Source organism: Coenobita brevimanus, chromosome 24 (assembly GCF_032717465.1).
Source record: "Coenobita brevimanus isolate Jiangsu-jjx chromosome 24, ASM3271746v2, whole genome shotgun sequence".
Classification (NCBI taxonomy): Eukaryota; Metazoa; Arthropoda; class Malacostraca; order Decapoda; family Coenobitidae; genus Coenobita; species Coenobita brevimanus.
In genome coordinates, this window is record NC_136977.1 from 2,592,935 (window position 1) to 2,608,746 (window position 15,812).

Sequence of the window (15,812 nt, forward strand, 5' to 3'; positions counted from 1 at the left end):
AGTTAAGTAGGTTATGTAATCAAATAGTCCCCCCAAATATAAATGGTATAAAATATATTTTTCTCATTTAGAACGAACTACAAAAAAACTTTTTGTAGAGTCAGAGATATATATGCTGCATATATAAAGAATTAACGTCCTTGACCGACATCTTAATACACTTAGCAATTCCTGATATATAATGTCGAACACAGAAATACTTACGATAATATATATCATGACATATAATGCTTGAACAAAATACAGTTAAACTAAAGCCAAAGATATCGTGACAACTAAGCTATAACAGGTTCTGAGAGGATAATATGGCGGAGAGATTGCTTCTGATCTTAGGCAACCCAGGGGCCTCTCCAGTTAGCTGCGAGGTAGTTGACCAAAACAGACAGCTGAGCAGTGGCAGCGATCGAAGTAGTCACGTTCGTGACGTTCCATTGGTAGTGTTATCACAAATTAACTCCCTTAGCTAAGGATGGCGACGATATTCCGACCAGTACAACGAATTACAACGACAGTCTCTAGGGGAATGAGACAATTTCATGTTTCTAAAGCCTGCAGTGATACGTTTACAGCCACTGATGCCGTTATGCCTAAACCCTACACCACAAAAATAACAGGTAAGGCGACATCCTTTGACTATTTTTAGTGTGTGTGTTTTTGTGAGTATTCCAAACTTCACAATAATTGCAAGATGCCCATTTGGATGGCCATGCTTCTCGTTTAATTTTGCACAATTTTGCAGGTTTTAGGGTAGATTTGTCAAGGCATGTGCAAAGCTGTGCCTTTGTGTAATTTGTTGTCAGGTGGGTGGGTGAGTATAGCTAATGCAGCATAATTTTGAATTAAAAAAAAAAAAACATTATGTACAGCAGTGACACAGTATTTACAAATTTCCTGTTGAATGAAGTGTTGACAGGATCGTTTGTTTAATTTGGTATTACAGTATTATAGTTGGTGGTAGGTGGTGGCAACCGTCATCCACTCACTTGATGTAGTGCTGCCTTCTTTTTCCTTAGCCTTTATCATTCTTTTTCTGTGCTAGCCCTCCTCTCTTTCTATTTCTCCCATCCTTCCTGTCATTTCTTATTGCTTTTTTTTTTTTTTCCTTTACAGGTGGCTTTACATTAAGTGACAAGCCAAATGGTTTCCTGTAAGCCAAGAAACCATTTACAATGCTGGGTGGTAACCATACAACCAAACAAAATGCACTCCCGACGCGTCAACAAGTGGGTTGGTGCAGCGCTAGTGCCACTCCTCGTCAAACAAATTACTCAAAGTCAAATGGCCACCCCTTATGGGATTGTGGCGTCTGGCAATAGATAGATAGTATTATAATTTCAGCCAAAACACAATTGCAAGGTTTTTATCCATTTTTTTGGTATTTTAGACAATTCTAAGACACTTCTATGGCATTTTTAGTGCAAATATATATATTTTTTTCCTTTGGTTAGGTTAGGTTATCATCCACTCACTTGATGTAGTGCTGCCTACTTCTTCCTTAGCCTTTATCATCCTTTTTCAGTACCTACCCTCCTCCCTTCCTATTTCTCCCATCTTTCCTGTCACTACTTAATGCTTTTCTTTTCGTTACAGGTGGCTTTACTTTGAGTGACAAGCCAAATGGTTTCCTGTAAGCCAAGAAACCATTTACAACGCTGGGTGGTAACCATATAACCAAACCATACGTGCTCCCTACGTGTCAAGTGGGTTGGTGGAGGGTTAGTGCCCCTCCCTGTAAAACAAAAAACTCAGAGTCAAATGGCCACCCCGTACGGGATTACGGCGTCTGGCAATAGATAGATCTTCATAAGTAAAATGAAAATTATTTGCAATGAAAATGCCAAAGAAGAAATGTGTCTTAGAATTGTCTGAAATACCGAAAAAAACAGATCAAAATCTTGTAATTGTGTTTTTGGCTTAAACTATAATTTTACTCTGAGTTTTTATAGACTATTGTCGCGGCACACAACTCTGAGGTTGTCATTATCGTACCCTGGCAACCTACCATTCAAATGTGGGTCCGATTTCGTATCATATTATGCACGAATATATTACACACAAATATTATTATGCACGGATGTATTATACACGGATCACATGCATTTCATATTATACACGAAATCAGACGCACTTTTGAATGGTAGGTTGCCAGGGCATGTTAACAACCTCAGAGCCGTGCGCCGCGACTATAGTGTATGTACGGTAGTGGGCTTTTTTAAAGTGTTGATTTTTAAAAATGTTCATAAATAGGAGGCTCCATTATTGTAAGTACTGTAATACTGCGCTTATCTTATATTTTATGGAATATGAAGTTATCTAATTTAATTGCTCAGTGCTGTTTTACTTACATGTATCATATTTTAATGGATGTCTCCTGTGTAATGTATGGTATATAAAGATTTGCTCTATGATCGCACATACCTCCACCATCAAATGGTTGTGTGACGATTGTGCCATGATTAGCGAATGCTTTTAACACAGTACTGTTTTGGCACAAGTTTTGTGCAGGGCACATTTTAGTTTGCACGTTGTTAGGTAGGTTATAATCATTAGGGGTCTCGGGGGTGAAGCCCCCCAGTTAGGTTTCTACCGCTAATTGAGAGGGTCATGGGGATGCATTGCCCTCTTAGTCAGGTGACATGCATTTTTAGATAGGTATCTGCTGAACTGTGTACTGTCTATCTATCTATTGCCAGATGCCTTAATCCCATACGGGATGGCCACAAACAAATTGCCTTCATGTCATCCGGTCCCCTGCTATTTCACTGCTGTGCTCCCAATTCACACCTCTCTCTCTCATATACCTCTCCACTGCATCCCTCCACCTCATCCTTGGCCTTCCCCTCCCTCTCTCCCCCTCCACCTCACTCACATACACTCTCCTCATCGGTCTTTCACTCTCCATCCTCTCCACATGGCCAAGCCACCTCAATATGTTTCTCCTAACGCTTCCTGTCACATCCACATCCACACCACAACGCTCCTTCACATCCTCATTTGTCAGTCAGTCTCTCCATGTGACTCCACAGGCTCCTCTCAAATAACTCATTTCCACTGCTCTCATTCTTGACTTGTGTCCCTCTAAGAACGTCCAAGCTTCACTTTCATGCGTTAGAGTTGGTATCACAATGCTGTCATGTAATAACTTTTTCACTTCCATGCTCATTTCCCTGTTTCTTGTCACTTCCTTCAAGGAACCAGCAACCTTTCTTCCTTGTTGTACCCTTTCAAGCACTTCACCCTCCAAACTTCCATCCTTACTCATCACACTACCCAGTTACTTAAATGTACTCACATTTTCCATTTCCTCATCCAACCTCACTGTACATTCACCGACTTCACCTCTCTTGAAGATCATAACTTTGCACTTCCCTACATTCACCTTTATATTTCGTTTCTTAAACACTCTCCCAAACTCATCCACTAAGCCTTGCATCTCCCCCTCGTCTTCACTTAACACAAAATCATCTGCAAACAACAGTACAGGGAGTTTCCAGACACTGCCCTCTCTCACTAGGGCCACTCCAACATCCACAACCCTACCTTGTATCTCTTTTATAACCCCATCCATATACAGATTGAACAACCTTGGAGACATGACACATCCCTGTTTCAACCCAACCTTCAAATAGAAAAACTCACTCAGTTCACTATCCACATGCACTGCAGCCTTAGCACCCTCATAGGCTACATACTCTTCACAGCATTCAACAACTTCCCATCTTCTCCATATATTCTTAATCCTTTCCACAATCCTTGTCTATCCACCCTGTCATATGGTTTCTCCAAATCCATGAAGGCCGCATACAACTTCTTTCCCTTCTCTGGGAACTTTTCCACTAAAGATCTAAGAATGAATATCTGATCTACAAAACCTTTTCCCTTCCTAAAGCCTCCCTGTTCTTCTCTAACAAATTCCTCTGTTATTTCCCTAACTCTGTGAATAAGTATCCTACTGTATACTTTTCCTATTACACTAAGAAGACAAATACCCCTATGATTACCACACACTTCTTTTTCCCCTTTCCCTTTGCACAAGGGAATAATTACACCTGACTTCCAATCCTCCGGAACGCTACCTTCCTCCCAGGACAATCTGCACATCTTCCACATCCATTCTACTATTCTCTCTCCCCCATGCTTTTGCATTTCACCACACACTCCATCAATTCCTGGGGCTTTCCCCATTTTGACTTTCTTCATTGCTTCCACAACTTCCATTCTACTGATTTCTTCCTGTCTTCTCACCTCCCTCCTCCTCCCAGCCATTCCCCAGCCACTTATACTTGCATTACTTTCATTCTCTCTCTTCAACAATTCATGAAAGTGTTCTCTCCATCTGCTCATTTTTTCTCCCTTCTCCACTATAATCTACCATTTTTATCTTTCACTCCCCGATTAACTTCATTACCACCCTGTCTGACTCTACCTCTTTCCAGTACATTTTCTTACATTCCTTCCGCTTGACACTCAAATTCCTTCCAAATTCCTCATCCACTCTCATCTTACTCTCTCTTACTAATCTTTTCACCTCTCTCTTCCTTTCTACATATAACTCTCTCTTCCGTCTCTCAACTTCTTCCATGCCCCTATTTCTTATCCATTCATTGTATGCTTTTTTCTTTTGTGCCACAGCCTGTTTCAGCTCTTCATTCCACCATGCTGTTCCTTGCACCCTCTTTCGTCTTCTCTTCACCCCACACACCACCTTACATGCTGCACATATTTCTTCTGTGAATATCTTGCACAAACCTTCCACGTCCCCCACCTGCTCCAATTCATATTTACCCCATCGTTCCTCCATTTCTCTCTTATATTCTGTCTTTTTCTCATACTCTTGTAACCTTTCCACTCTCCTTGCATCTACTTCTTCATCCCGTCCTTCTCTTCTTTTATATCTCCATTTTACTTGGACCTTGATTCTGACCATTGGTGGTGGTCAGAAAGTCCACTCCCCCAACCTCTATATGCTCTTGCATCCATTACACATCTTCGCATCCTTTCATCCACACACATGTAGGCCTAATCAGTCATTGCCTTCCTTTCATTCAGTTCACCATCCACCCTTCTCATCACTCACCATGTATACCTGTGGATCATTTTGTGCCCGAAGAGGGTATTGGCAATGACCAACCCCCTCCTGGCACAAATGTCCACTAAAGCACTGCCATTCATATCTGTCTCAGCATGCACACCCCACTCACCAACTACTCCATCCACCTTCACATTCCCTACTTTACCATTCATATCACCAAAAACACTCTCTCATTCCTTTCAAACTTTTCCATGCACACTTCCACATTTGTCCAGAACTCGTCTCTCACTCTGCTTGCATGATCTTGCTTTGGCGAATACATTCACACAATCACCCACATTTGTAGTCCAGCTTTCAGTCTTACCTACACAATCTTTGAGCCAACTGATCCCTACTGTCTTATAGTCTCCTTCCATCTGTTACTCACAATACACACTCCTCCTTTTGACATCTCAGTCTCACCTACTCCTGCACTTATACCCCATCCATACTCCCATTCTGTCACACTCTCACCTCTCCATTTAGTTTCAGTTAATCCACATACATTCACTTTCATACCCTCAAGCACCTGGACAATCTCTCCCTCTTTCACCTCATCATTTGCACCCCTTACATTCCACGTTGCCATCCGTATCATGTCCTTTGTTTGGTCCTTAGTCGTCATCTTTTGGTCAGTCCTGGTCCGAGGCTTCTTGTTCGTATTTTTAGTTAGTTATGTTCCGGGGAGGGGCACTAACCCTCCGCCAACCCACTTGCTGTCATGTAGGGAACACATGTCAGTTGGTTGGTAGTAATTGTGTACATTTGAGCATGTATGGTGCACTGGTGCATTCAGTCAGCAGGATCGGCAGTAAACATGCTGTCGCAAGTGTTGTTCTGGCAGCTTTATTTAATATCGCAAAGTGTGTATACATTTACTGTATTTTGCCTGTTCTCGTTATTTCTTTTGTCAAAAATTAAATGTTAATTACCTGCAATTTATCTAGTACAATACTTAAATTACATTGGTTAATCACATTGGTTTTAAGAAAACAGCTTGAATCGCTGCATCATTGTCATTCACATTTTTTTTTTGTTTTTTTTTGTTACTTCCCAAAATTAGTATAATCTAACCTCACCTGTTTTTGCCAACAACCTAATATGTGTCCTGTAAAGCTGCTGTTGGTCATCATCACAATTTCTCATGTCCAACTCCTTGCTTCTTTCAGGGGACCACTCATTAGGGGCTGGTTATGACAGAACCACCTCCAGGTTACATTATCCATACATGCTTCTTATACTTTTCCAGATCCTCAAACACACACACACACACACACACACGAACAGCCGGAGAGAGAGGACGTCCCAGGCATCGCTCCTAACCTTGAGTAGTTTCAGGAATTTTGTCTGTCCTGTCTCCTAGGGTCTTTCTTTAAATTTAAAATAATGAAAGTTGGTAGACTACCAAAAATGTAAAGATTTGTTGGCAATAGTATACATGAATGTTTGTGGCTTATTCGGTAACAGCTGTTTAGGTACTTTACCGGTACGTTAAACATGGCCGAAAATGTAAACAATGAGGGAATGGAATTTCAAGGATTTGATGCTAATACTAATGTCATGGACCTGGTGAAAACATTAATTATGAGGATTAGTGAACTCGAAAAAAAAGTAGAGAATCTAGTGATAAAGGATGTGTCAGGAAATACGGAAACCACCATACAGAGTCTAATCCAGTCCAACGAAACAGCCAGTGAAGAGATTAAGAATTTGAAGAGGGAAAATGTTGAACTGAGGAGGAAACTTGAAGAGAGAATTTGGTTCTCTATTGTATTTTGTTTTTCTCTTGGAGGGAACTGTTACTGCGGGCTCATGGCCTTTGGTTCCTTCTTCCTCGCATTAAAAAAAAAAAAAAAAAAAAAAAAAAAAAAAAAAAAAAACGGAGAAGGTGAGTAATGTATTAGAAGAACACAAGGCAAAGTGGGCACACGTAGAAGAAGAACAGAAAGAAGTGGTCAGCTTAAGAGAGATCATCCAGGAAGAAAGGGAAATGAACAAGAAAGAAATGGAAGAAAATGTAGTGAAAATACTGAAGAAAAAAGAGAAAATAGTGAGAGAAACTGTAGAAAGGAACAGATGTGTGGTAGTATTTGGAAACAGGGAAGAGGAAGAAAAGGTTAGGTTCGCAAGACTTGAGAGAGACACGAACATGGTGAGAGGAATATTAGGCAAGATTGACCCCGAAGGAGACAAGTGGGTAAAAGAAATTGAGGAAGTAAGGAGGATAGGGCCTTATAAGAAAGGGGAAACAAGACCAATGAGAGTCAAGTTTACATCAGAAAGTGTAATAAATGAGATACTTAAAGTGACCTGGAAATTAAGCAAAGAGGCGGGGATGGAAAATATTATAATAAGAAAAGATCTGAATGAAGAAGAAAGAGAAGTTTTAAAATCATTAAAGGAAGAAGTAAAGGAAAAAAATGATAAGAGGACAGAGGAAGAACGTAATACTTTTTTTTGGAGAGTATTGGATATGAAAGTAAGGAAATGGTATTTAAGGAAATAGAAGTGAAGGAAACTAGGGGGATGGTTGTGAAAGATCAGAAGTTGAGGAAGTGGTACGGACAGAGAGTAGGAGAGAAGAGGGTATTAATAATGTCAAAAATAATTTGAAGGTGATATATACTAATGTTGATGGTTTCATATCGACAAGGATCGAAATTAATGATTTCTTGAGAGAACATGAACCTGATGTCATGTGCTTTGTAGAGACCAAATTAAGAGAAGATATTGATGTTCATTTGGGAGATGGTAAATACAAACTGTGGAGAAAAGACAGAAAAGAAAAAAAGGGAGGAGGAGTGATGATAGCAGTGAAGAACAACATAAATGTAGATACTGTGGAAATGGGAGAAGGCAGGGCTGAAGTGATATATATGAAATTAGAAACTGGAGAGAATGTTAAGAGAGATATGGCGGTAGTGTATGTTCCCCCAAAGACGAGAGCATGGAAGGATGACGAATACCATGAGATGTTGTCAGATATGGCTAGCTACTTGCAAAAAATAATTGAGAAAAGCAATAATATAATTTTGGTGGGTGACTTTAATTGTAAAGAGGTGAACTGGGAGGAATGGTACTCGGGAGGCGGCGAGGATTCGTGGGGTACTATGTTATTAAATATAATAATGAATAATGTGATGACGCAGTGGGTCAAAGAAGAGACACGGTTTTGAGGTGAGGACACACCAGCAAGGTTAGATTTACTGTTCACCAAAGAACCCGATGTAATAGAATCATTGGAATATCTCTGTCCTTTGGGAAAAAGTGATCACGTGGTCATTGAGTTCCAGATGTTAATAGGAAACGTCAAGCCAAGAGACGAGCTTCATAGACAGGGAAGATACAACTTTGGCAAAGCAAATTTTACAGGATTGAGAAACTTTTTTGAAAATGCAGATTGGAGAAAATTCAGAGAAACAAGAGAGATACAGAGGAAGTGGGATATCTTTCTAGACCTCTATAATTTGGGAGTGGAAAAATTTGTACCAAGAGTAAGAGGGAAAGAAAACAGGAAAAAGGAGTGGTTTAATAGAAGGTGTATGATAGCCAAAAAAGAGAGAGATAAGGCGTGGAATAATTGGAGAAAGAGAGGTAATGACAGAACAAAGGAAAAATATAAAAGAACAAGAAACGAATACACAAGAATACGTAGGGAAGAAGAAAGGAATTTTGAAAAAGGTATAATTGACAAATGCAAGGATGAACCCAAACTGTTTTATAGATTTGTTAATGGCAAACTGAAACAAAAGGAAGGAATCACCAAGCTGGAAGTAGATGGAGAGGTCTTTAAGGATGCGGCAATGCAAGCAGAAATAATGAACAAACGTTTCCAGTCAGTTTTCACTAAAGAAAAGGAGCTTGTGGAAGGGGAGGGAGTGATTAGAAATGTTCCGGTGATGAAAGATATAAAAGTGGAGGTGCAGGAAGTGTATAAATTACTGGAAACTCAAGATGTAAGGAAAGCCCCAGGACCTGATGGAATTTCTAATTGGGTGCTGAAGGAATGCATAGAACAACTGGCGGATAAAATTCACAGCTTAATTGTATGCTCACTGGAAGAGAGGAAAGTGCCAAAAGAATGGAAGAGGGCAAATGTTTAAAGTTAAATTCGACTTATTGAGAAACAGCGACGGAAACCCACGAGCATAGTACATTCCGTGTATATCACAATTAGGTATATTCTTAAATATTTGGAACGACTTAAACAAAGAGGTGGTGCATGAGAAAAACATTCATGTGTGTAAAGGTAGACTTGATAAATGTGGATATGGAGACAACACGAGCATTGCTCAATTCCTGTATACTACAAATAGGTAAATACACACACACACACACACACACACACACCACACAACACACACACACTGCTCGCTGGTTTTGTGGTAACGTTCTCGCTTGCCATTTGGTAGAAGGGAGTTTGCGCCTCGCTCAGGCTGCGAAAAGTTTCACTGCATGCAGTCTTTTTCACAAATTTTCTTTGGCACGCAATTTCAGTTTAGGTGTACGGTACTAAATCATGAGTGGCCAAGGATTTAATTTTATCTTCATACATGTAATAGCCTAGTTACTGGTTGGTCTATGTATGGGCAAACTGCAGAACTTATAACTTTGTTCAAGCTGATGTCCTTTTTGTATAGAGTTATTCTTGCTACCTCCAGATGCTTCTGTTAGCATTGGGTAGACCTCTTGTAGTGAAGGGGTAATAGAAGGCTATTTCTAACCTCTCTTTTGAAAAGCCTCCAAAACTAAATACAGTACACTTGTCTGGAGATAGCAAGACAAATAAAAAAAATTATTTTATTGGATTGCATATTTGGACGTGAACATGATGGAGTGCAGGATGAAATTACCCTTCTCCTGCAGTCTACTATCCTTCTTTTGGTTGATAGGAAGGGAGTTTTGGGACATTTGTATAATTGTGCAGAGGAGCTGCTTAGTTCCGTTGTCAACACATTATGAAGGTGTCCCTCCCCAGCACCTGTAAATTGGGGGAAACTTTTAAGTCAGCTTCATTGGTTGTGATGGAATTTAATTTTACAATTTTAATAGCAAAGATTTGTGTTAAAAAAAGAAAACAGGATATAATGAGGACTCAGTGACTGTACCTTATTTCGCACAGGCTATATGGGTGTAACGGTGGCCACATCACTTGGTATATTCACTGGTGCTGAAATTAGTAAGAATATTGCGAGTTTCCTAGAAGAAAATGAATTATTTGTTCCCTCTGACGATGATGATGATGACTAGTTTGTCAAGACACAGTAATTTAAAGGTAAGTGCACTGATTGCATCCTGTAGTAATTGATGCACTCTGTGGTACATTCTACAGTACTCCTTTACTGTGATAGTACTTTTCATTTTATCCTTGGTATTTCCATATGATTTTTGTTCAGTTTAGATTCTTTTCAGATTACAGCAGATGGTTAGATATCATCCTAAGTAATCACTCCACAGTGAGCAGTCTCCCTGAGTTGATTATTTTTCAGGAGTAGCAAGAATATTTAAGTAAAATGTGTCTTCTGAGTCAAGAGGTTAATATGGTACAGGAATGTGCAGTTGTTACTCACTATTTTTGGATTTGGTATTGCTTGTGTTGATTATTCATGGGTTAGTAAGGCATCTAAAAAATATACGCTAGTTTAAGGAGCATATTGCAGTTACATATACTGTACTGTATAACACCCTGTGTTGTTAAATCTTGGGAAATAATATAGGTCTTCAGGCAGTTGATTCTAATACTGTACTGTGTCTTCTGATGTTTTTTGACTTACAGAGGATTTTTAGACAGTTACATAGCTAGTTAACTTATTGCCGTAGGGGTCCTGTTTGATGGGGTTTCATTGTTCATAGATATTCATTGTTCGCAGGTGCCAGGGCACCGACACCCGAAGGTAGTGAGGTACTACTGTTTATTTATTTATTTTTTTGTATTGTTTGATATTTGGTCAGAATACATTGCTACCATTTCTAATGCAAATAATATTTCACTACCTTATACTGTGTATTATAAAAAAAAAATATATATTAGAGCCATTGTTTTTTAGAATGACAAAAATCCAGAAGCTGACCCCAGCATCTGTATACAAACTAGAACATTTTTTTCCCTGCCAGTATGAGTACATTAATGATATGCAAACCTAGAAAGGAAGAATAGACAAGGTCTGGCTCTTATTACTCACTCTTTAGTAATATTAACTAATGCACATGCACTTGCAACCAGCTTTCAGCTGAACATTACCATCAGGCATTAAATGGAATAAAATTTTAAAGTTGTCCTGATAATTAGAGAGTTAAAAGGTTTTATGCGGCAGTTAATTAGTTTATACAATGATGTACACAACAGTTCGTTTGGGTGAGGGGGTGCATCTGAGGACGAGGGATTGAAGCAGTAGGTGGTGGCCTGTAGGTGGATTCTATATATTGTACAGTACTTGCCTCAGATTCTTCAAACTTATTCAAATCTGTTGTCTGAAGGTGAGGCTGTGTAAGTGGAGGGCAGGAGGAGAGCTGATTTTTAGGCTGTTGGGATTAAGCAGGGGTGGGTGGCAGAGGCCTATTCTTAAAAAGTTCAGTGTTGAGGGGCAGTAAACTCAGCTTGACCATAGTGTGTAGCTCCTCACACTTCCCATAATCCTGTTCAGTTTAAGATAAGTGACACTTTTTTATCTTTTTATGTAGATGGTACTTGCTCACACATAGTATGGTGTATAAGATGCAGTACTCATTAAGTTATGAAAAACACTTGACATGCCCATAGTGTTGGTTGGTCCCAAGACTGAGCAGGACGTGGAGATGCAGACTTAAATATTTTGTTCTCAGAATCAGAGAAATATTGTGCAGTCAGAGGATTTTTACTCTTAGGTTCCCATGTCTCAGTCTAAAATAAATAACTTGGTGTTAACTGGAATAGAATATGAGGATTGTCATAGCCTTGAGAAGGCTTATGGTATCAGTATTAACACTCTCAGGCTCTTATCCTGTCAGATGAGGGAAATTGTCTGATGTTTGCTGGACAATAATTACAAGATTGGACATGACAGTGAGAGAGTTAATACTTTCATATTGTCCCTACCTGACAGTATCAAATAGTTTACTGTGCCTTGTGCCACCCAGCTAGTCCCTAGAGTCACATCCTCTCAGTCACCCTCTGAGATTTGTGGAATGTCACCATGACATTTATGAAAAAATACAAACACATTTGTAACAAAGGATAAACATGCAATTGTCATTAATTTCTTTTTTCTTACATAAGAACTAGCTGCAGTTGCAACTGTTGAGCATCCTGATTATATTAATAATTGTAAATATGTGTATTTTTCAGATGTGAGGCATCTTCTAGTCTAATCAGCATATCCTGTTCATGCTGGTCAAGAAATTTCACCTTAGCAGAAAATCACATGCCTATAGATCATAATGAAGCATTACTATACTGTATAGGTAGAAATTTATTGAATTACTGTATACAGAAAATAGAGTACACAGTACTATAGAGTGATTATACTACAGTACATTATATTTCAAATACATTACATACATCCATGTCTTCTGCTTTTTTTAATTAATGATAGCAGACCCAGACACCTGTTTCAAGCATTGCCAGTAGCAATGAGAGATTGGGAAGAGAACATGAGTTACAGGCCTGTAGTATATGAGAGTATGGTAGTTTTTTGTACACCACAGAAGTTTAGTCTTCCTAAACATTTGTCGCTGACTGTTTTGAGAAGAAAAATGTTTAAGTGCTTGTTTTTTCTTCATAGTACTGATACTGTAATAAGGATTCTTTGACATTTTTTGTGTTAGATACATTAATTGATGTACTGTGTATTTATGATGAATTGCACAGTATTACATTCACACATATAGCCTTACTCTTTGTGATGGTGTACTGTAATTTGCAGAAGGCAGCAGAAAGTCACTTGTGCCATGGTTGGTAAGGCCTTGTATATCCATCAGTATATATATGAACAACATAAATGTTCAGCAGGCTTCTTATGGTTCAGAATGATAATATTACTGGTGTTGCTTTAATGTTAATACTTTTGATGTATTTTTATTGCCTACCTGTAAGAAAAAACTTTGAAGTTGAGGCAGCCAGACATTATACACATTTTGACTTACAGTGTGTCAGATCTGAGGTGACATGATGTATTTGTTATTGTTGTGTAAAAGTAAAATACACAGGGTGTATTTGGTGTATTTCAGTTACATAATAAAAAGTAAAGTTTGGTGAAAATGGTTTAGGTACACACCACACTTGAAGGATTGTGTATCAGAATGTCTAAGAAGTTTATGTTAGGTACGGTAAGTCAGAGACCAGAACAACAGTTTTATATAGAGATGACTCAGAACATAAGGTAAATGTATTGGGTATCTCTCATGTGTACTTTAATTAGGCAGATTTCAGTCCATGTCCTGTTAAAGACCAGTGTACATACTGTGTACTGTAGTATGCATGCATGCTTATAGGAGAACAGTCTTGGGAATCATTTCCATCAAATACTTTTTTCAGTCTTTAGCAGCCAGGGTCACTCATTTGATAGTAAACAGAAATTGAAGCTGATTGGCAAGTGAAACTAATCCTTTCATTTTATTGCCTTCGTATTCTTCCATTTGATTGATGATTGGAGTGTTAGTGGTAGGGTTATTAATGAATATATTGTTGATTATCTTGGAAATGTATAATGAAGGAATGCTGCAGTCATTACCATACTGTTACTAGTAATACTGTATCCATGTTAATAAATTAATACATGTGCTGATACTCTGTGGTGCATCCTGGGCTCCAAGCTGTATGTAATTAGAAGTTTATTATGTTTTTTTCATCCATCCATATATCATCTAACCCAGTATTACCCCATCAGTTTTTTTTTTTTTTTTTCCCATCCAATCCTACGTCGCCCCATGAGGAGTGTAGGAACCCGGAGCTAGGCAAGTTGTTCCTGACATGTAAGATGAGAGTGACCAGCCTCACCCATCCCTGAGTGACATTACATAAGCAGTAAACCCCAACCACCCCTTGGATGTAAACCTACACAGGCTCAGTCCAATTGGAGTGCCTTAATAACCCACTAAACCACCAGGCACCATTATTTGGTTGTATGGTTACCACCCAGCATAGTAAATGGTTTCCTGGTGTTCAGGATTTTTTTTTTTTTTTAATCTGGAAAATGAACCTATGCTGTTTCATAATGCTAATATTTAGGTCTGTGAGGTGCAGCCAGGATTACATGACATGCAAATTTTGTGTGATGAAGTTTACCAGGCATACTGTACTGTTGATTTTTTTTTTTTTTTTTTTTTTTTTTTTTTTTTTGACATCCATAGGTGGGAGAAAAGTCAGATGACATTCAGGTATACTTTTGAAATCAAAGAGTAGAAAGGAAACTGCTGGTGACCACATAATATAGGTTCATCTTTAAATTTTACTGTGAATTATATTGATTTCATTGTTTTTGTCAAATCTGAGAGACTCCATGTAGTCTTGAACCATTTACAGTACATATACATTTACTATTCTGGGTGGTAACCATATAACCAAATTATGGTGCCTGGTGGTTTAGTGGGCAATTAAGGGACTCCAATTGGATTGAGCCTGTGTAGGTTTGTATCCAAGGGGTGGTTGGAGTTTACTGCTAATGTAATGCCATTCAGGGATGAGTGAGTATGGCTGGTCACTCTCATCTTAAATGTCAAGAGCAACTAGTCTAGCCCTGGGCTCCTATGCTCCTCATGGTACAACAGAGGATTGGATGATGGATGAATGGATGGATATACAGTAGTTATTTCTCCAGGAAGCTTTTTTGTTTGTCAGGTAACCATCATCTCATCCAAATGATTCCTCATTCTAGTAGGAATGGTATGAACTTTAGTCTCTTGTGCCAGAGGATTTAATTATACAGTAGTTTTAACGTGCTGCTACCATACCACTTCATTCAGTTTAATGTTACATCTCCTCTCCCCCCCCCCCCTTTTTTTTTTTCCACCTAATGATGGGGATAAAGTAGGATCTAGAAAACACGGAACGGTAAGGTATGAAAGAGAGGGAACTACCATATTGCATCAGCAGCATGCCAAGGAAAATGGAACAGACTCTTATTCACACATAAGTGCACCATTCAAGCCTTCATAAACCTGGCTCTTCCTCAACATGCCTGGTCATCTGCATAAATTTTTGTGGCAATTTTCTTTATTGATGTACTTCATATCACCTAACAACATCAACCATATCCTGACTCAATACTTTCCTTAACACTTATTTTCCAAGATTACCTCTGCATGTCCATCACATTTGTCATCCACTTCACAACACCACATTGTATGCCCTTTGCTCTTTTCTCCATACCAAGGCTTATAATATTCTCCATCCATTCATCGTCTAATCTTGTATTCCCTTATCAGGCGGAGCATAGGGGCCCAGGACTCAGCTAATCTGTCCTGACATTTTAGATGAGAGATCCTTGCATAGCATTATGTGATCCAGAAACTCCAAACCCCCACCTTCGATGCTTATTCCATCAGTAAATGTTCCTCATAACTGCTGATCTAAAGAAGCTTGTTTATTTATCATGCAGTGATATGTAAGTAGGTGAGTGAATTACCAGGTTAATGTCTGGTAATATTATGACTTACAGCTTGCTTGAGACTGAGTTGTGACTGAAGAAGAGATGGTATGCTGTGAAATACAGTGCATGCTGTCTTGTACACTGCTCACAGATGTTTCCCAGCCTGTATATGTAGC

The 15,812-nt window shown here is 38.9% G+C and overlaps 1 protein-coding gene across 1 annotated transcript; it reads left to right on the forward strand.

The window, feature by feature from the left end:
• Positions 1 to 373: 373 nt before the first annotated feature.
• Positions 374 to 13,903, forward strand: EMRE (Essential MCU regulator). The gene is made up of 3 exons (XM_080267504.1): positions 374 to 614; positions 10,194 to 10,346; positions 12,396 to 13,903. Exons 1-2 carry the CDS (start codon positions 470 to 472, stop codon positions 10,319 to 10,321), a joined length of 273 nt encoding a protein of 90 aa, XP_080123630.1. The 5' UTR covers positions 374 to 469; the 3' UTR covers positions 10,322 to 10,346; positions 12,396 to 13,903.
• The last annotated feature ends 1,909 nt before the right edge of the window (positions 13,904 to 15,812 follow it).